Source organism: Oryx dammah, unplaced genomic scaffold (assembly GCF_014754425.2).
Source record: "Oryx dammah isolate SB20612 unplaced genomic scaffold, SCBI_Odam_1.1 HiC_scaffold_19, whole genome shotgun sequence".
Classification (NCBI taxonomy): domain Eukaryota; kingdom Metazoa; phylum Chordata; class Mammalia; order Artiodactyla; family Bovidae; genus Oryx; species Oryx dammah.
In genome coordinates, this window is record NW_024070203.1 from 57,730,254 (window position 1) to 57,753,069 (window position 22,816).

General features: G+C 40.4%; 1 protein-coding gene across 4 annotated transcripts in view; it reads left to right on the forward strand.

Annotated features, from left to right (window-relative positions):
• SAMD12 (sterile alpha motif domain containing 12) overlaps positions 1-22,816 on the forward strand; it is a 457,253-nt gene that overhangs the window by 201,118 nt on the left and 233,319 nt on the right. For all 4 annotated transcript variants that reach the window (XM_040262017.1, XM_040262016.1, XM_040262015.1 and 1 more), the window contains one exon: positions 3,716-3,845. In XM_040262017.1, the coding sequence (XP_040117951.1) occupies positions 3,716-3,845 (130 nt within the window). The remainder of the gene's footprint in view (positions 1-3,715; positions 3,846-22,816) is intronic.

Here is a 22,816-nt window from a genome sequence, read left to right on the forward strand (position 1 = left end):
CGTTTTCAAAAGATTTGATTAGCTTTACTTGCAAAAAACTTGCTAAGGGTTTCAGGGCAATGATGTGTCAGCTATGAATTCATTCAGCTAATCTGAAGGAAACTTTTTAGAGCAGGAAGGAGCCGGATTCAGAGGTGCTGACTTGTGAAACATGGTGGGAAGTGCATTTCTAACTAAAAGAGCCAAATCTCTGGTTTCTTAATCATGTGAGGGAAAGGCGATGAGAGGCGGAAAGGAAAAAAACTAAACAACAAAACATTTGCTCTATCCAAGCCAGAGCCCCTTCTATCTCATCAGAATTAGGAAAATAATTGATCTGGTTGTACACCGTGATTGGAGGCAAAAGTGCTTCCTGTCTGCGACCCAAGGCTGTGGAGTGGAAGAAAGAGGCAGATGAGATTAATTAGGAGCCACGTGAGCAGCGCACAGTGGGGCTAGAGCAGAGAGGGCTGGACTTCCAATCGAGCTGATTAAGCAGCAAGGCGGGGCTATGCCCTGAGACTTGGTGAGAATGGTGTCATTAATTCCTTATGGCTCTATAGAGCGTCTGTTAAGTTCAGGGCTCTCTGGGAAGCTCAGCTGTCATAGTTCTGTTCTGAGTGTTTCAGTTGCTAAGGTTGCCATTACCCCAGCACAATGGGGCAATGTTCTTTGTGGATTATATGGGCCAGCGATTGATTTGTTTCTGCATCAGGGTATCTGGGAGTTTGAACTAAAAGATTTGAATCCTGGTGGCTGGAATAATCTGCAGCTTATCTACTCACTTGTCTGATGGTTGGTAAGTTAGTGGTGGCTGTCAGCTGAGATCTCATGCTGAGGGATTGGCCAAAACCCCTATATCTGGTCTCTTCATGTGGTCAGGGCTTCCTCACAGTATGGTGTCTGGGTTTCAAAGGGGTGAGTGCCAAAGAGGGTGAGCCAGGTAGAAGCTGTATCTCTTTCATGATGTAGTCTCAGAAGTCACAGACAGAATCAATCCCACTATATTCCATGGCCCAGCTCCCTGTGATCCTTCAGAGTTCAAGGGGAGGGAATGTCAACCCCCAATATCAGTGGAGGAATGCCAGTCACAATAAATGAAAAGCAGATATGTATGTGTGTATGTACATATATGTGCACATGTAAAATCATCTTTGGAAAAATGGAATCTGCCACTCTTAAGAGTGAGAGAAAAAACTTACCACAGCACAAAGCAAAAATTGATTTTTTGTGTGTGTGATTATTTTATGTGATGGCCCAAAGAATCATGCAATTGGAAATATACTAATACAACAATAACACCTGAACAGTTTTCTAAACTTGAATTATCCTGTTTTCACTGTTACCATCTGTATTATTGTTTGCTTAATTTTTTTCTTGAAATTGACCTGTTTTTTATTGAAGTAAATTGATGTACAATATCATAAGTTCAGTTCAGTTCAGTCACTCAGTCATGTCTGACTCTTTGCGACCACATGAACTGAAGCATGCCGGTTCCCCCTGTCCATCACCAACTCCCAGAGTTCACTCAAACTCACGTCCATCGAGTCAGTGATGCCATCCAGCCATCTCATCCTCTGTTGTCCCCTTCTCCTCCTGCCCCCAATCCCTCCCAGCATCAGAGTCTTTTCCAATGAGTCAACTCTTCGCATGAGGTGGCCAAAGAACTGGAGTTTCAGCTTTAGCATCATTCCTTCCAAAGAACACCCAGGACCAACCTCCTTTAGAATGGACTGGTTGGATCTCCTTGCAGTCCAAGGGGCTCTCAAGAGTCTTCTCCAACACCACAGTTCAAAAGCATCATTTCTTCGGCGCTCAGCTTTCTTCAAAGTTACAGGTGTATAATAGAGTGATTCACAATTTTTAGAGATTATTCTCCTTCTATAGTTATTATAAAATATTGGCTACATTCCCCATGTTGTGCAATATATCCTTGTATCTTATTGTATGCCTATTGGTTTGTACCTCTTACTCCCCTGCCCCTGTATTGCTCCTGCCCCCTTTTCTGTCCCCACTGGTAACTACTAGTTTGTGCTCCACATCTGTGAGTCTGCTTCTTTATCCTTACAGTCACCAGTTTCTTTTATTTTTAGATTCTACCTATAAGTGATATCTGGTGATAAGAGAAAGTATTTGTCTTTCTCTTTCTGACTTATTTCACTTAGCATAATGCCCTCAATGTCTATCTGTGTTGTGCAAATGGCAAAATTTCATTATTTTTTATGACTGAGCAGTATTCCATTGTATGTATATGTGTCTGTCTGTTTCTGGGTATCTGTGTGTATGTATACACATCTTCTTTATCCATTAATCTGCTTCTGTAACTTGGCAATTGTAAATAATGACCTAGGTTTTTTTTTTAACTCAAATTTGTTTTAAAAGAAAAGACTTAGGGTAACCTTAAATATAAAAAAAAGTAGAGCGGTTATTATGTGCTAGATGAAAATTCTGCTTTCTGATGACAGTTCTGAGGCTGAAGGAAGCCCTATTTTTGTCAAATATCATGTCAGTGTGTGTTGTAAGATATTAAATATATTAAATACCACTTATACAAAATCAAGGCTCTCCCCTTGCCATAACCTGAAAGTATAAAGGGAAATGAAAGACATGTCAGTAATATTTAAGGCCAGGTCTGTGTACCATCCAGCATCCTTTAAAGAACCACCTATATTAAAATCCTGATCCAGAATGCAAACAGTGATTCAGAATGATTAAAAAAAAAAAAAAGCTATAGCTGGTTAAGCTTCCATCTCCTCTCAACCAAGTTCCTGGGGTCTGTGAGGAAGATGAGCTTCTAACACCATTGATGATTGTTAATGAATGAATGTACTTGTAACCTGCCATTGGTCCACCTCTGTGTTTTGTTTCATAAACCTCCCTGAAAGATCCAGTGAACAATAAAAGACCTCAACTGGTTGGCTTCTACATGAAGTCTTGCAGCCATTATCTTATTACCATCCCCACATGCTGGTGGAATTCACTTTTTCCCTTACCTACTATGCATAATTAATTCCTAGATTTTACAGGACTGCCCTACATCCAGAGCTTCCAGGCCCACTTGCATACTTCTTAGTATGCAAGTATCTAAATCCTATAATGTTCCTAAAATAAGTATTAGCACCTGCTGGGGCCAGTTATCCTAGGTCCTAGAGATATTGGAGGATAGTGAGAAATCGACACTGTCTTAGAATATGCAGAGAAGCCATTTGGGGGCAGCTGTTTCACCCCCCAAATTTAATCAATTACTTAGCAATCCAGTTGTCTTGCTGTTAGAGTAGTCATCAGAAAACACTACTTCCTGGAGACTTTTCCCAACAGAACTCGAGAATAGGTGTAGTTTTCATGGCTTTCTCCACCTGGACCTTTTCTTCCTAGTTTTCAAGAGTATGAAGACCATTAAAGGAGGACAAGAGTCAGATATTCATCTTCAGGGACTCCAGCCTGTAGGTTTGACAGTGATCCCCAATGTTTTTGATACCAGGGACCCATTTCATGGAAGATAATTTTCCTACAGACCAGGGTTGGGTGGGGATGGTTTCTGAATGATTCAAGCATATTACATGTATTGTGCACTTTGTTTTTAAGCTAATGCTGCTGCTGATCTGACAGGACGTACTGCTTTGTGGTCTGGAGGTTGGGGACTCCTGCTTTACCACACTACAGCACTTCTAACAGTAGTGCCTCTCTAGGCATGGGATTGGTGTTAACAGACCTTCTTTTCCTTCTTTATTTGTAGTCGGCTACAGTGAAGCTGTCAAAACCAGTGGCCCTGTGGACCCAGCAGGATGTCTGCAAGTGGCTGAAGAAACATTGTCCGAATCAGTATCAGATCTACAGTGAGTCATTCAAACAGCACGACATAACTGGTAAAGTATGCAGTATCCTAAATAACTCAGTCCCTCTACCCAGCTCGATGGCCTTTCCCACACCCTCACAGTGAAAAAGCATCTTCCTGCTGAAATTTTCTGGCCTGGGTTTACTTTAAGTTGTTCCAGATCCGGGCACGCCACTGCAGCTTAACAAGCAAATGTGGTTATTACAGGGAGCCATGGGTTTTGAGTGTCCAATATAAATGTATGTGGTAATCAGGGTTAAGGGGTGGGAGGATTCTAGAGAAAATAAGAGTGTTGCAGTCCTTGAGAAAAGAAAGGGAGGAAGCCTTTCAAGTGAGCTTGGTTACAGGATCCATAGGTAGATGTTTTCAGTAGAAAAGATTTCTGAATGGGAAAATTCTGGAGTGAGTATAATAATACTAACTCACTGCCCCTGAGATGAATACCTTCAAAGCAATAATTAAGCCTCCGTTTAGATCAAGGGGCTTTACGTATTGTATGTGGAGGTCGAGAAGCACTTGGCAGCAGGAAATATGACAGTATAATGAACTGTAAAAGCCTGTAGGATCGTGGCTCTCAACTGGAGAATGGGGTGGGTGAGAGGAAGCTGGTGGGTCCACAGGGATGCTCATCAGGGTCAGGGGGTCTTCTGCAGGCCTCACGCATTCCTCCCACCTTCTCTTTTCAAACTCTGTAATGAAAGGACAGAGGAACATGTTCTGTGCACCAAAACTGTGCTTCAGGGGGAATAAAGTTGACAAGTCCCTGTTTCAGTCCAGATCTGTAGCCCGCCAGGCTTCTCTGTCCATGGGATTATCCAGGCAAGAATACTGGAGTGGATTACCATGCCTTTCTCCAGAGGATCTTCCTGACCCAGGGATCAAACCCAGATCTCCCGCATCACAGGCAGATTCTTTACTGACTGGGCCACCAGAGAAGGTCTTTCTTAATGTTTGTTTGATAGTAATAGCAATGCCTTTTTCGTTATGTTTTGAAAGTATGTTACCTTTTATTAGGGGCAGGAATCCTGTGATCCTCTTGAGGGAAGGGTAAGCATTTTACAATGGTTTGAAGAGGGTGAGCATTATACCCCTCAGAAATAAAGATCTCATGCTTCAGTGATTATGGAGTAAATGGTACCACTTCCAAAGGCTTTATGCTAAGTGGTGTGTTACAAATAGCTGTCATATTGCTTTTGGTCTCCATGGATACCTCTGGTATTAGTAGATCCCAACCTTCTTGGGATCTTGGGCAAACTCTTTAACCTAGGCAAGTTATTCAACCTCACTTCTCCATCTCCTAAGTGGAGATAGTAACAATAATACCTGTTTCAGGGAGTTGTGAAGATTAAATGAAATGGCATAATAAACCACTAACCGTTTAGTGACACCTGCATACCTATTCTTCATGTCAAAACTCATCTGGATGTGTCTAAAATCATACTACTGCTTCATTCTGAGGGCAGCCTGTTTTCTGGGAAGAAAAGAAAGCAGGGGACTATTGGGGGACTTAAAAGAGAATGATTTCAGATTAACATTTGGCACACATCTTTCTGACATTCACCTGTTTGAGACAAGACTACTTTTGTCCCCTGACTGCTGACCCCTGCCTCTCCAAGGGTGAATGTAAACTACCCAAATGATCACAGGTGCCAAGTGGCCAGAAGATAGCTCTCAGGTCTTCAGCCAGCCTGCAGTTTCCAGCCCTGTGGTGCTGGAAGCTCCAGGAATCCTCGTGCCCTTGTAGACTCTGATAAACCTAGGCAAAGAGGGTTGTGAAAAATCAAGCCATGACGGCAAAGAAAACCTCAACTGATGCAGTCTGTATAGTGCCTTAGAGTGAGGATTGGGCAGTAGTTAAATGTCCCAGGTCAGTGCCCAGACTTGCAGCTTAGCGGTATGATTCTGTGAAGGTGACTTGGTATACTCTGGCTTTCTTTATCCATAAACAGGAGCTGATGGTAGTACCTGCCTCAAAACTGTTGCTGTGAAAGAACTTCATGGTCATAGTAATCACACAGTAAATGTTAGCCACTGCTGTCTTCCTCAGTGCTGCTCTGCTTTCTGTGAAAACAAACTATACACATAAACACTGCTGAATTCATCCATCTTTATTATCCTAAAAATTGTAATCAGCACCTAAGGATGGGGGTTGGGATCTGGGCTGGGAATATTCTGTTCTTGTCTGCAAAGCCACAATAAAGATGTTCATATGTCTCTTACTTATGCTTAGATTCTCCTGAATAATGCTGTTCATTTACTTTCTTAAAGCCAGGATCTCCAGTATCAAGCTCATCAAGGAATCATATCTATATCTCTGTTATATATAAGTGAAAGTGAAGTCACTCAGTCCTGTCTGACTCTTTGTGACCCCATGGACTGTAGCCTACCAGGCTTCTCTGTCCATGGGATTCTCCAGGCAAGAGTACTGGAGTAGGTTACCATTTCCTTCTCCAGGGGATCTTCCCAACCCAGGGATCGAACCTGGATCTCCCACATTGGAGGCAGACGCTTTAACCTCTGAGCCACCAGGGAAGCCCATAAACATTCCCCTAATTTAGAGGCACATGATACCATAATAATAAATTTAAAGGATGTATTGAATAGAAGAAAGAATAAGGAAGAAAAAAAAAAAAAAAAAGACGGGCTTTCTGATTACAATCCTGAGGCAAATCCTCCTTCTCCACCTGCCTCTGCCCCTGCTCTCCACCCCTCGACCTCTGACAAGTAATAACTGTGCAACGCTACACAAGCTAGTTTCAAGTTAGTGATATGAGAATAATATTTATTTTAAAAGGTTGTTGGGAAGATTAAAGAGGATGATGCATGTGAAAGCTTTAGCTTTATGCCTGATACATAGTAGACATTTATCTGTTTAGCAAGTATTTATGGAGCATCTACCCTGTTCCAGGTTTCGGGAATACAGCAATAAATAAAATGAGCAGTGATCTGTGTAGGGAAAAAAATTGTGCCTCCATAGAAAACTATGCATCCTCAATAGCACATCATTCCAGGTTATCTAATTCTGATTCTACAAAGCTGTTTTACAACTCTGTAAGTTGTAGGAAACTGATAACAGTATAAAATAATTCCTGTTGTAGGTGTATAAATTCTGTCCCACAGAGGTGCAATTGACTTCACAGTCCACTGTGGAAAAGGTGAATTTTGCCACTCTTTACACATTCACATCACTCCTGATCTAAAAACGTGTCTGCTGTTTGGATTCTCCTTTGAGTTCGTTGTAATATCTTTTCAGTTTTCACAGAATCTTAAACATGTGTTCATTTTTGTGTTTCAGGAAAGACATGCTTTTAACACTTTTGAAAATTATCCTTTAACCTTGTTAATTGTTTCATTTTTAAAATTTGATTTTAGCCAACAACTCCACTCTATGGCACCCCACTCCAGTGCTCTTGCCTGGAAAATCCCATGGACGGAGGAGCCTGGTAGGCTGCAGTCCATGGGGTCACTAGGAGTCAGACACGATTGAGCGACTTCACTTTCACTTTTCACTGTCAGGCATCGGAGAAGGAAATGGCAACCCACTCCAGTGTTCTTGCCTGGAGAATCCCAGGGACGGGGGAGCCTGGTGGGCTGCCGTCTCTGGGGTCGCACAGGGTCGGGCACGGCTGAAGCGACTTAGCAGCAGCAGCGGCCACTCATTATCTTTCTGATGCCTTTGTTTGAGGCTTCCCTGGTAACTCAGATGCCAAAGAATCTGCCTGCAGTACAGGGGACCCAGGTTCAATACCTGGGTTGGAAAGAGCCCTGGGAGAAGGGAATGGCTACCCACTCCAGTATTCTTGTCTGGAAAATTCCATGGACGGAGGAGCCTGGTAGGCTACAGTCCATGGGGGCTTTCCTGGTGGATCAGAGGCTCAAAAGGCTGCCTTTATTTAAAAGACATTAAGTTTTAAACAAACTTCTCCCACATTGCACCGTCCAGTTTCTCCAAAGTCTGAGAAAACTTAAATATGTTTTCACACACCATCATTCAAAACCTTTTGCAAATTTCCTATTAGGATTTCTGCGAATTTCACTATGTCCAGAAGGCACCTGCTATTTTGTGGCAGATGTGTTTAATCAGAAGAGACGCTACTAGTGGTAGTAACTCCCTGCAGAAGCGCTCTTAACAGGCATAAGATGGTTAGAACACCTGAGAGGCATTAGACTGGATAGATTTAAATCATCAGATTAGGCTTGAAGGAAAGAAATTTGTCTATTTTCCCGTGCTTGCAAGATTCTTTTCCCTAGCTTTCTGAGGCAGGGCTTGGAATGCTGATGAGGAAGCTCAACTGGGACCAGGTGTAAGCTCACAGGCAACTTTCAGATTCTCTTTTAAGCACAGTTAACAATCTTTTCAGGTTTGAGGCGATTTCAGCCTCTAGCTGTGCCTAGAATTCTTCCTGTGGTGGTCGCTAAAGTCAACTCATTTCTTTCAGCATCAAGCCCTCCATCTGTAAAGGGTTCTTTCCCTTGCCAACTTTAAAGACCTATTTTCATGGGTGAGGCACTCAGAGTGCCCCAAAATACACAGTGTGTTTTTAAAAACTGTTTTAAATGTGTAAAAGCTTTCCACATGACCTGCTTCATGGAACAGTGATGGGAATCCTTTAGATGTCTGCAGGAATAAATGCTCACTAGGTAAATGTCTCCTACAGATGGTCAGTATTGATTTGTCACTTCTCAATGGCCTCCTCCAAAATCAGTGACTATTTCTGGTTCTTTTTGTGTCCCAGCCACTGCCCATTTGTACCTCATTCCCCTTTGCAGAATATTCACCTGGGATGTAGCATCCTGAAATTTGGCAATTTTTCTTCTGCTATTGAATAAAGGAAAGTGAAGTGAAAGTCACTCAGTTGTGTCCAATTATTTGTGACCCCATGGACTGTACAGTCCATGGAATTCTCCAGGCCAGAATACTGGAGTGAGTAGCCTTTCCCTTCTCCAAGGGATCTTCCCAACCCAGGGATCAAACCCAGGTCTCCCATATTGCAGGCGGATTCTTTACCAGCTGAGCCACAAGGGAAGCCCAGACCTTTAGGTTGTAGACTCCGTGCATTTGCTAACCTTCTGCCGTGGTCTTCCTAGTCTTTCATTATTGTTAGTTACCCATCCAGGCCAATGGGGTATGCAGTTAACAAGTGTCTAAAGAAGTGGAGTGATTATTTTACGTGCTGTACCTGTGAAAACAGTACTTTGTAGAGCCCCGTATATCCCAGTAAAATGTGGGCTTGTTGAACCACCACACAGCCTCATCTGTATCCACACATTTTTTCATCTTTATTAGATTTTGCTCTGGGTAGTGTGTTCTACTTTTGCATGTTTGTATGTTATATTTCTCTTTGGTGTGAATTGCTCTACATTTTTTTAATTGAATCTCAAGCAACATTTTATTTCTGCATTGTAAAGTTTTGACATCATCACGGCATGAGTTTCCTGTAAATTAATTTTCCAATAACAGCACTTATTCTTCTTTGATAGAAAGCTTAGTAATGTTACCTCTGTATTCCTCAGCATTCTTAAACCAAGGGTGCTGAGTTTGATTGTCTTGATGATACAGGATAACAGACTTCTGAATTTTGAAACAGACTTCAGAAGTCATCTGAAGTTTTATAGGGTCAGTTTAAAAATGCCCTTTTCAATGAAAAATATTAATGGAGATCAAAATATCAGCTTCATTCCTAATAAAGCTTTTCTGAGAATGTCATTTAGGTCTTCAGAAGAACACACCCCTTTCTCTGGATGATTCCAGCTTCCTTTCCAGCTTTAGTTCAGATACTACCTCCTACAAAAGCTTTTCTTATTCTTCCTCATCTGGGTTCAGTAACCCATCCTGTAGCTCCCAGGATGAATGCTGTGATAGGACGTGTAATGTTGAGTTGATACTTGAACATTTTAATTATTAGTAAGTTCTGTAGAGGTTTAGCTGAAACCCATCCTTAGATCCCATTTAGGTTCCTGGGTTGGAAACCTTTGAGGAATAAGGCCTTCAATACAGATTCTCATGCCAGGCCTTCATGGAGCCATGGTACCTTCCCCTGGCCTTTTCTTTATCACAGTGGTCTATTGAGTGGCCATCCCCAAATGCCTCCTCCCACATCCTTTCTTCATAAAGAAGAAAGTAAGTAGAAGACCTTTCTTCTGGTAAAGGTCTTGTTGCTGCTATACCGAGAAGTTTCACATTGTCTAATGGAACGTCCCTAAAACTGTTTACCCTCTATCCCATCTGTCTTCTGCCTCTTGTTACAAAACAGGTTCCTGTTCCCTTCTACAACCTTTTCTGTCTCTACTTTTGTGAGTCTCCCCTTGTGACCTCTGGATATCTGCTTTCTCAGTTGTAGTCATCCTCTCATCTTTAGCTACACTGGTGACTTCCTTTCTTTCAAATTACAATTGACTCTTGAACAAAATGAGTTTGAACTATAAAGGTCTACTTACATGCAGATATTTTTCAGTGGCAACAGTACCACATTGTCCATTGAATCCTCAGATGCAGGGAAACAATACATGCAAAGGGCTGACTGTATATAGATATATGTATATTACAGGTAGATTAACTGCCCTCATTGTTCAGGGGTCAACTGTAGTTTCATTCTAGCCCCTTGACCAGTCCATTTCTATTAATACTCATTTCATTTATTTGTTACATCATAGTAAAATCACTTGTTTTATAAGATTTCTATGACCATTACTGCATGCAAGGCAGAATACTATACCCAATAACATTAGAATGTTACACCCTTGCAGTTCAAGAGACTTGTTCACCATGATGGACTATATGTCTCGGCCAAATCAGTCTCAGTCAGTTTTGTAAATTTTCATTTTTGTAATTTAAATTTATTAATTTACATTAAAGTGAAATGTAAATTAAATTTATTAAACTGTAGTGGCACAGGGTGCATTATCTGATGAAAACAAAATTAAGTTAGAAATCAGTACCAAAATAATTAAGAAGTAAACATTTAGAAACTTAATGCACAACCATGTAACCACATGGGAAAAGAGGGGAGGGAATCACAAAAGAAAATAGAAAATATTTTGAACTAAATGATAGTATCAGGTTAGCCAAAATGTTCATCTGAGTTTTTCTGTAAGATGTTATGGAAAAACCCAAATGAACTTTTTGGCCAACTCAATAGAAAGATTAATATTTCTAATGTTTTTGTGGTACAGCCTCAATAGAACTTAGCGGGAAATTATTGCATGAAATGCCTGTATTAGGAAAGAAAGAAGACTTGAAGTCAGTGAATTAAAATTTTATCTTAAGTTAGGAAGAATACTAATCTCAAAGAGCTAAAGTCAGTAAGACAGGAAACATACACACAATAGAGAAAATTAACAAAGGTAAAGTTGATTCTTTTCAACAAAAGTTGATAAATGTCTAGATAGAGTGAACAAGGGTGGGGGTGGGGAGATAGAATCAAGTGACAAATTGAGATACCACTAAACCTTCTACATGATTAAAAGAGCAGAAAATATTATGAACAGGTTTGTGCCCATATCCTTAACAATGTAGATGAAAAGAACTAATTTCTTAAAAACTATAACTTAACAAATCTGACTCAAGAAAACTAGAAAATTTAAATAGCCACAGATCTCTTTATAAGTTTAACTTTTAATTAGAACTTCCCATAGAGAAAGCTTCAAGCATAGAAGTCTTTTTCCAGTGAATTAAGACAGTCAAGAATTAGCAACCAAAAACCTTCACAAATTCTTTCAGAAAATAGAGAAAAGGGGGCATACTTCCAAACTGATTTTATTTGACCAGACTAATCCTGATAACAAAATCTAACAAAGATATTACAAGAATGGTATGGTACAGACCAAACCTTGAGAAAATAGAAGCAGGTTGAACTTCACAGTAGACAAAAACGATAGTATATCATGGTCATGTGTGTATAGGAGTGTGAGGTTGATTCTGTTTTTTAAAATCCATGTTTTTCATCATATCAAGCATATTAAGTGTAAATGAAGTCATATGATCATCTCATGAGATGCATAAATATCAGCTCTGATATGTAAAGAACTTGGATGTCATCAGTCTGATCCTTACCACAAGAGAAGCTGGACAGAGAGAGTTCCCTGGTGGTGTAGTGGTTAGGACAGTGAGCTCTCACTGCCAAGCATCCAAGTTCAATCTCTGCTTGGGGAACTAGCATTTCACAAGTCATATAGTGCAACAACAACAACAACAACAAACACTGGAAAAACTGAAAAACAGCAGGGGTATTTTTGGACCCAAAAGGCTGATGTCACAAGTGAGATCTCCATCCTATAATTTAGAGAACTACAGGCCCCCAAAAACTGCTTAGCTGGAACAGAGATGACCCAGTAATAAAGGTCAAAAAAATTGGATCCTTCCCAAGGAAAGTAAAAGAATGGCCAATAGGCATGTGAAAATATGCTCAGCAGAGTTATTAGGAAGATGGAAGTAGAACCCAGTGAGATATCACTTTAATCCCAGTAGAATGGCTAAAATCCAGAGGACTGGCAATACCAAGTGTTGCTGAAGATATGAAACAACTCGGTCTCTTGTACACTGTTGTGAGTAAATACGGTGCCACCTGATGCAAAAACTGAATTTCTTAGACGGTTAATCATACACTTATTAGATGATCCTGCCATTCTACTCAGAGATATTTACTCAAGAGAATTGGAAACATATGTTCATAAAAATTTCAGTCTGCTCATATTCAAAACAGCATTACTCAGACAAAAATTTTAAATAAGATTTAAGTCTTCAAGAGTAAGCTGAATAAACAAATTGTGATATATTCACACCAGAAATAATACAGAATCATACAAAGGAACCAACTACTGATACCTATGACAACATGTATGAATCTCACGTTGTACTCAGTGAAAGACATTAGAAAGAAAAGGACAGATACAGTGTGATTCCCATCATATGAGACTCTAAAACAACAAAATGAGCTACAGTGATGGAGTGAAGTCAGTGGTTACTTCTGGCCAGGAGGATGCCAGAGGGGAGACTGATTATAAAAAGGAGCAAAGAAACTGTGTGTGCTGTTGAAAATGCTCTGTATATTTGTCAGAGTTGTCTATTTGGCACCTCAAGTATGAAATGTATCATAAATAAGTTAAATCTCAAAGTTAGTTTTTAAAAGCTTGTGTGTTTTCCAGCTTTTCTAAAATGGACATACTGTTTTTAAAAGGAAAAAATGGAATGTCATCCTGTATCATTACATACTGGTTATAGGATCATTTATGTTAAAGGTAGATATGGTTTTATTTTCATTTGTCTATAATAATAATATATAGTTATATGTAATTAGACTGAGTTTGCAAATCCACTTTATGCATTTTTCACTGGAAGAATAATCAGATACCAGAACATTCTCATATAGAAAGGTATAGTTTTACCAGTTGTTGGGAGATTACTCTGCTGATGAAGAAAGAGCAGTTCTCTTGTATCGAGATTCTTACTGAGTCTACATCTGTGTGTCCAAGACACTTGTATTTCACAGATGAGTTAAATTTCACAAAGTATTTGTTGCAATAGCAGATAGTTGGTACTTTTATATTTTACTCATTAATTTGTTGTTCAGTTGCTAAGTTGTGTCTGACTCTTTGCAACCCCAGGGACTACAGTGTGCAAGGCTTCCCCGTCCTTTACTATCTCCCAGAGTTTGCTCAAATCCATGTCCATTGGGTCAGTGATGCTATCTGACCATCTCATTCTCTTCCATCCCCTTCTCCTTTTGCCTTCAGTCTTTCCCAACATCAGGATCTTTTCCAATGAGAAGAGCCACCTGGCTCTTCACATCAGGTGGCCAAAGTATTGGACCTTCAGCATCCAGAACAGAAGCCCAGAATATTCAGAGTTTACTTCCTTTAGTATTGACTGGTTTGATCTCCTTCCTGTCTGGGGGATTCTCAAGCGTCTTCTCCAACACCAGAACTCGAAAGCATTAATTCTTTGGTGCTTAGCCTTCTTTATGGTGTAACTCTCACATCCATACATACCTACTGGAAAAACCATAGCTTTGACTATATGGACCTTTGTAGGCAAAGTGATGTCTCTGCTTTTTAAGACGCTGTCTAGGTTTGTCATAGCTTTCCATAATTTTTTTCAATTAAAAACTACTCTCACCACCATTTTATAAACCAAAGGAAGTTTAACTACAGCAACAAAAACCTCATGGTTTAGATAAAAATGAAGTACATTTTACTTTAAGAAAAACATACATTGTTTTTTATTTCTCCTACTTTCATCACAGATCAGCACTGCTTTGTAAGCTACCTTAAAGAAACTATTGCTCTTGGGGGACATTTTTTGATATTCTAAATACATCATTTGTTTAATATCAGAGATGGTGTTTGGCAGGATAAGAGTAGAAGTTGTCACCAAATGAAGTATTTGTTGTTTCACAGATCAGAAAGAGAACAGAAGGAATATTCTTAAAAAAAAAAAAAAAACCAGCAGCATAAACTTAAATACTCCCCATATACTGCTGCTCTTGTTTCATCTACTGACTGCCCCCTATGGAATTATTATAATCCAGACTCCTCTCACAGGTAGGAGGGTTGTTATTGCTACCGGTTCTTTCTTAGATGACCTTCCCCCTCCCCTTAACATCTTTATAGGTTTCATAGTTTCGGAAACAGACTCAAGGAGAAGGCTTGCCTAGGTCCCACGTCCAGGAAATGGGGAGCTGGAGTCAGGAACTAGTGTTTTAAATCCTTACACCAGTGCCCTTCTTATTCACAAGATACCCTCTTCCCAGCCAGTACCAGATAACAGACCCACACCAAAGGCTTCTGAGACCTGAGACATGCTGGTGCCAGCCAGGAGGAATCTTCTTACCAAAGTAGTAATTCTGCTTTAGAAAACCCATTGTTAAGTTGGACAGAGATGGAAAAAAATCATATGACACCCCTTACATGTGGAATCTGAAAAGAAATTACACAAATGAACTTACAAAACAGAAAGAGACTCACAGACTTAGTGAATTAATGGTTGTGGGGGCAGGGAGGTGTATTTAGGGACTTTGGGATGGTCATGTGCAGACTGCTATATTTAAAATGGATAACCAACAAAGACCTGTTGTATAGCACATGGAACTCTGCTCAGTGTTATGTACCAGCCTGGATGGGAGGAGAGTTTGGGGGAGAATGGATACATGTGTATGTATGGCTGAGTCCCTTTGCTGTTCACCTGTGACTACCACATCGTTAATTGGCTATGCCCCAATATAAAATGTTTTTGGTGTTAAAATTTTTTAAAAAAAGAGAAAACTCTTGACATCTTAAATACTGTCTACTGCTTTTTGGAGGTTTTCTATGTGCAAGGGGCTCTGCTGAAAACTGTCTGCCTGTCAGGCACCTATAACTGGCAAGTTAGTGGCTCTCTATCTTGCAAGCTGTTACAGGTGAGGAAGTGAGCCCCAGACTTCAGTGGGTGACTCAAACTGAGCACTGAACATCAGCAGGATCTCCCACACAGGCTTGTTGGGAGATGAGAGGAGTGAAAACATACTTACAACAGTGCCTGGCAGGGGTAGGAGCTCAGTAAATGTTACCTGCTATCCTTCTCATTATTGGCCTATGTTTAGTGAGTGAGAAGCATTTCATGCTTACCACTAGAAAAGCAGGATACCATCGGTTCGGACTAGAAGACTCCTCCTCCATCCTCTTATTCACCTGTGTAAACAGAAGCCCAGAGCTAAGCCGATCTGTGCAAGAGCACACAGATTTTTGGATTACCAGGAAATGTTAAAAGCTAGGTCATATCACTGTGGAAGAACAGGAGACCCATTCTTAGGGAGAGTCTAGCAGGTTGCCTCGCTTAGAAGTAATCAGAGTGGGGACCTGAAATGGACAAGACTCCCTTTCAGTGAGCATGTTTTTCCACTTCCAGTTCCAGGAGTAGAGTGAAGGTTTTATAGCCACCAACTCAATCTCATAGTGTTCTTAACTCTTTCAACCAGATCCAGCTTTTCCTTCTCTTCCTTTTCTTTATTCCACTTTTCCAGTTCCCTATAAGAATGTCACTACATTATACTAAATCAACTATGATCCAAGGTCTAACTTCCATTGCCCCTTACTTTGAACACTGAGCTTTTTATCCTGCCAGAGAAATTAAGCTGATGAAGTACTTAATCTGTCCTGAGAAGTCCCTGTTTGCTTTTCAGCTTCTGTATCCATTTGATTCCTTTTTTCCTGATGGTTTTATTAATTATGCTGTCTTGTTTTCCTTTTTACTTCGTGTGTTTTGGGAACATGCTGAAGTCAGATTGCAAACTTGGAGATCCCCTCCCCTTGGTTTTGCTCCCAGTCCTTGTTTGAAAATTCATGTATGTGTACTCCCTTCTTGTCAAGTCAGATTTCCCATCTGCATGGAGCCCAGGTTTTATGGGCCAAGCCTCTGTCGCTGCACGCTACTGGGGATTGGAAATTATACCCTTTTAGAGGCCATCTGCTAAGTGGACCAATGACTCTCCTCCTTCAGATGGCATTGTTTACAGTGATAAGCATGATACTGTACATTATTAATGGAGAGAAACTGAAGCCCACATGCAGGACTGATTTTATTAATTTTTAAAACTTATGGAAATGTTTAGATGAAATGTGATTGTCCTCAAGAGGTCTTGGCCAGCATCATTCTAGACCATTCGTATTAGCACTCTGGTGTTCCTCTTGCAGAGTTTCATTAGGTATAATTTCCAATTCCCATAGTTACTTTAGAGTGATGTAGCTGTTAAGGGTTTAATGCTCCTGACAACCTTCAGATCTTGGAAAGTTATGAAAGATTAGAGAAAACAAGGAGTCCCCTCCACTGTTGAGTTGCCTTGGCCAAGTCTGTTTAACCTCTCTGACCTTACAAAGTTGGTGTTAGTTATTATTGCTATTGTTGTTATAGGTATGTAGCTGAATGAACTCCATACAAAGGTTTGTAAGATGCAAAAGAGAGTATAGAAATTACTATGTAAATGGTAAAGAATGATGAAATACATGTGTGTGTGTGTTAAGTGAAAGTATTAGTTGCTTAGTCGTGTCCAACTCTTGGCAACCCCATGGACTGTGTTGCCCTCCAAGCTCCTCTGTCCATAGGATTCTCCAGCAAGAATACTAGAGTAGGTAGCCATTCCCTTCTCCAGGGTATCTTCCCTACCCAACCTGGGTCTCCTGCATTGTAGGCAGATTCTTTACTGTCCGAGCCACCAGGGGAAGCCCCATATGTGTGTGTATATTGTATATAATATATGTGTATGTATACTTCTTGTTTCCACTGTATAATTATGGCCCTAAAAACTATCAGCTTCAATTTCCCAGTCCACCAAAATTTTACTTCACCCCATACATTTTTAAATAAATATAAACTTATCTCCCAAGCAGATACTTAGCATCAAATCCTCTCAGTACATTTCTCTAGTAACTCAGAGAGTAAAGAGTTTAGAAAATTTGATTCTTGATAATTAAGAAAATTACCGTCTTGGGGACAACCATTCATTATTAAAAATATTTGGGTGTTTGCATGCCAGGCACTCTAGTAAGTATTTTACATGTATTTTATCTTCATAATAACCCCATAAGGTATTATTATTCCTGATTTACAAATGAGAAAAAATGAGACTTGGAAAACTTGGTATCTTATGTCATGCAAGCTTAAAAGTGGCAAAGTGAAGGTTTAAAGCCAAGGCCATCTGAATCCAAAGCTCATGTTTTGACCTCTATGCTTTAAAGATAGCACCATACAAGTACAAGTGAGTGATACAGAAAATAAACTTAGGAATTAGTACCAAAGAGTATCTGAGAAGGAACTCTTATTTGTAGTTTATTAGAAACTCTGCTTGGAGGAGGCTGAGCTCATTTGTATGAAATTTTAGAAGAGAAACTCCCTGAAACATCAAACTGTGTATATTTGGTTTTATCCTGATAGAATTTAAGAAGAAAATATGATAACTTTTGAGCCACAAACCTCACTACTCCCTATTGCCTCAGACCATGCCTTTTAACACTTGTGTTAAACCTGCCTAAGCCTGCAGACATTTGGATTTCTGAATTCTGAGGAGAAAAACAGTGGTGGAGCTATAAATAGATCAGAGGAGTAGATTGAGAGCTGCACTATAGAAGACTTGAGTGTCAGGTTAGGGAAATTAGATTTTCCTCTCGAGTGTCATTCAACACCTGTCAGTGGTATAGAATCTTTAATGATGAGTGAAATGATAAGCTCAAAGCACTCCTGGAAAAAATCAAATGCACAGATGAGTGACATCACCAAGGTATGACTTGTTGGCCCAGGTGGATTCTGAAGCTGTTAGATAAGTCTTTCACCAATCTCTAGCTTTTTCCCTTTCTGGTTGCCAGAGGTGGTTTCATACCTAACTCCCTTTCCACAAAGCCCTTATCCCCACTATTTCTCTTAGTAGCATAGAGATCAGTAGTGATGAATTGTCTCAATATCCCTCCCTGCAATATTATCTGCATTTTTACCCCTCCATAACTGTTTCCCTTATGTCTCTAAGGGGAAAAAAAAAATCCCAAGGCCTGGACCCTAACCATGCTCTTCTTTCTGCCCACATGCTCTTTCTCCTCCCCAGCCCGAGAATCTTATTCATCTGTTTTTCCCTTCCTTCTTGGTCTTCAGATTTCTGCCTCCACTTTCAATTTGAAAACATGCTGTATCCTATCTACACTCGCTCTTTGCTATTCTTACTCCCATCTCTGTGGTGTAGGATTTCTGTCCTCCTCCTAAGCAATCTCCTATGATCCAACTTTATGGCTCTCTGGGAAACCATCTTTTGTCATTTCATACCAGACTAGACCAGGTCACTTCTGCATTGACATTGCATACACACTCCCTGTGTATGTGTTTGTATATATATATATGTGTGTGTGTGTGTATGTGTATATGTGTGTATATATGTAGATGCAAGCTTCCCAGGTGGCACAGTTGTAAAGAATCCGCCTACCAATGCAGCATATGTGAGTTCCGTCCCTGGGTCAGGAAGATCTCCTGGAGAAGGAAACGGCAATCCACTCTAGTATTCTTGCCTGGAAAAAATCCATGGACAGAGGAGCTTGGTGGGCTGAGCTCCATGGAGTTGCAACTAGTCAGACACGACTGAGCATGCACGCATGTATATATATGTTTGTGCATGTATGCATGTATTTGTAGATGTGTGTGTGTGTAGATGTAGATGTGTGCGCTTCCCAGGTCTCACTAATAGTAAAGAACCCGCCTGCCAATGCAGGAGACATAAGAGATGTGGGTTCGATCCCTGGGTTGGGAAGATCCCCTGGAGAATGGCACAGCAACCCACTCCAGTATTCTTGCTTGGAGAATCCCATGGACAAAAGAGGCTGGTGGTCTACAGTCCATGGGGTCTCAAAAAGTCAGACACAACTGAAGTGAACTAACCAACCCATGTATTATATATGTATATAAACAAAAGCTACTGGATAAAATCCAAACTCTTAAGCTTGGCATAAATATTCCTCGATTTCATTTGAGTCATTCCTTGTGTCCACCGATTCAACAACTGTGGTAGACCACACTAATTCTTGTTGCAATATATTTACCTAGTGAGCTTTTAGTAATTTTCAAGACCTAATTCAGATTTTTCCTCTCTTCCCTTCCTTCCCTGGACCAAGCAGAATTAATTTTTCCATCCTGTATTTTCTTTACTTCTTTTTTTTAAACAGCGAATGACAGTTATTACTATTAATATTATAAGACTTATCATTTGGTTACATGTTTATCTCCTTTCCATCAGCCCAGAAACTCCCCTAGGGTAGAAAGAACATCTGATTTATCTTACCATCTCTAGCTGTGTTAACCCAGTGCCTGACATAAAATAGGAATTTAATAAGTGTTGATTGGATTAAATTGAGTTTATTCTTCCTTTGATAGGCTGAGCCCTAAACTTAAAGCTATTCTTCATTTCTGTTGATAAGAATACTTTGATTAGTCCTTCAGTTTCCTGATTTGCCTCCTTTTCATGAAGCTTATCCTATCCTTTCCTATCTGCAGTGTCTTATAATTACATTCCATGGATAATCAAGTCTCTCTTCCCATCTCATTCTTAGAGAAGCCCCACTTTACTTTTTTAAAGAACTCCTATTCAAAATGTGTACCAAGCCCCCAAATGCCATCTTTAAGTGTACTTGAATGACAGACTCTCAACATTTTGCAGAATTCAGAGTCCCATATTTCCTTCAGACAGGTCTTCCCAAGGATGTTTTGGCAGGCTGTGTCTGGCTCTCTACTCAGTGCCAAGACTGGTTGTCACCATGTCGTGGAAGCTTGCTGGGCCCACTGAAATGCAAGAGACAGGTGTTATCTTGTAGGGTGGAAAGAATGTCCTTTGTCTGAAAAGCTTCTGTTTAGGGCAGCAGGGCAGGAATACAGAATCTGTCACAGCACAGCGATGTTTAGTGCTGGTTTGCCTGTGTTGCACAAACAACAAGGCCTAATACAAATAGAGTGTTTGGGATTCTGTCGTCTACATGTCTGGACTGGGGGCAATAGTGCTAGATTGAACCCCAGCCCTTTATGGCAAATTAGCAAACCCCAAACTACCTTAATGACATTGCTACTATCTCAGAGATGATAATTAACACAAAAGAAATGAGAAAGTGGGTGACTGGAATTGCCAACACGGAGCAGTTTTGACCAACAAAATTGGCAATTGTATTAGGTTTCTCATAATAGTGGAATGATGTATCTGCTATAAAGGAAGTAGTCAATAATAGGTAATGCTTTTGAGAATAGTCTAATACTCAGGGGACAGTGTTAAATACTTTTTATGCCTTAATGATTATAAAGAGAGTTATCCTTCTCTTTATATATGGGCAAAATGGACAGGGAGGTTCCAACTCTCTCAAGCTCAACGACTAATAGGATTCAATGGATAATACAATATCAAGGAAAGAATTCTTTGGACTCAGGAGTTGGGAAACTTTTTTTGTGAAGGGCCAGGTAGGGCCATTTGGTTTTTCAGGCCATATGGTCTCACAAGTACTGAACTCTGCCTGTGCAGCATGTAAATGAATGAGGTGACTGTGTTCCAATAAAACTTTATTTACACAGGCTGTAACCAGCAGACCTCTTCCTTCCTCTGCTCAAATATGTTTTCTTAGTGATGGTTATAAAAGAAATGTTGAAGTCATAGTTTTAAAAAACATGTATTACCTTTTTCCTTTTTGTGTATATACAATATAGAAAAATTAAAAAATATGTACACGAAAAGGAAAGTATGTATTAGATTCACCAAAATGTTCATTAGAGTTCTTCCATAACATCGTATGGAAAAACTGAAGCCAACTTTTTGACCAACTCAGTGAAATACTGCTTTAATTCCAACATCCAGAAATAATCACTGGTACATTTTGATGTGTATCCTTTTGGATTGTTGTTTCTGCCCACGCATTTGTAAGAAATGGCCTTATACCTTAGAGAGTGGAATAGCTTTCCGTTTTCCACTTAAAAATATACGGCAAGTGCAGTTCTGTGTCAGTTGTTGAATGCAGAATATTTTCTTCAACTGTTAGTGGTCATTCTCTGGATGTTGTGCGTGTCTCCACTTTCCAGATAAATTGTTCTCATATGCTTCTCCTTCAACACCTCATCCTCCCTTCTCTCGCTCTGCCTGACGTATATTCTTAGTTGTATTCTGAATTCTCCTTTCTCATACTCTAACACACACAGAAGTTGATGATGACTTGATGTTGACTCCGTCGCTCTGTCGCGTCCAACTCTGTGACCCCATGGATGGTAGCCCGCTAGGTTCCTCTGTTCGTGGGATTTTTCAGGCAAGAATACTGGAGTGAATATTGCCATTTCCTCCTCTAGGGGATCTTCCAGACCCAGGAATTGAACTTGTGTCTCCTGCATTGCAGGCAGATTCTTTACCTGCTCAGCCAACATACACAGAGGTGCCTGCAAAACACTGCACTCCCAAGGCCCTTAATCTCCATGTCAGTAGCTCTCAGTTGTGCAGTTGGAAGTCACATTTTCTTTCACTAGCATTGGTACCTCTGATCCAGTCAATCAGATTCCTTCATCATAGCCCTGGTTGTGGCCAGCACAGTTAGTGAAATCAGCTCCAGAGGTAAACAGGAAGCAGAAAAATACTCCATCTCCAAATTGCTGTTATTGTCCTCTATAGAAACCACCCTTGAGGACAGCGTATTTTCTTTGAATGTTTTTCTTTCTGTCAGTTTCCTTCTTCCTCAGGGCTGCTCCAAAGGGGAAGCTTACAGCTTTTCTTAAATTCATTAAAATTTCAGTGTCCTTCCCCAGTGGTTGGTTCCCAGAAGGTAACACGAGGCAGGAGGGCATTACAATTCCTCCCAGGGAAAATATACACTACGAGAGTTGCAGAAGGTTGCATGTTGCCACCGTGGCCTTCTTTATAAATCTTTCAGGGGATGCTGAGCATTCTAGAAGCAACAGCTGGTGTCATTTTGGAAGGATCTTAACTCCAACCTGCCATAGGGTGGTAAATTCACAGTGAAGATCAGATGAGCACAGAGAAAAAGGAGGACAAGATGTAGGTACTTCTGGTTTTGCAAAATATGTGCCTACTAAGTTTAAAGTAAAAGTGTTAGTCACTCAGTCGTGTCCAACTTTTTGTGATCCCATGGACTGTAGTCCACCAGGCTCCTCTGTCCATGAAATTCTCCAAGCAAGAATACTGGAGGGGGTAGCCTTTCCCTTCTCCAGAAAATCTTCCCAACCCATGGGTCAATCCTGGGTCTCCTGCATTGCAGGCAGATTCTTGACCTTCTGAGCCACCAGGGAGGCCCCCTACTAAGTTTAGGTCAAAGATTAGTCTCAACAAACGTAGACTACAGAGGAAAGGATGCAGTTACAGCTGGGTGGATACAGACAGAAACCGCCCAGTAGAATATAAAAGGGAGGCCACTTGTTTCTCTAAGCTGTGACTTAAATGTGTTCAGCTAACTATTCTGAGGATGTCCCCAAAATAGTGTAGATTTTGTTACTCATAAGAAATTTCCCACTGTTATTCATAT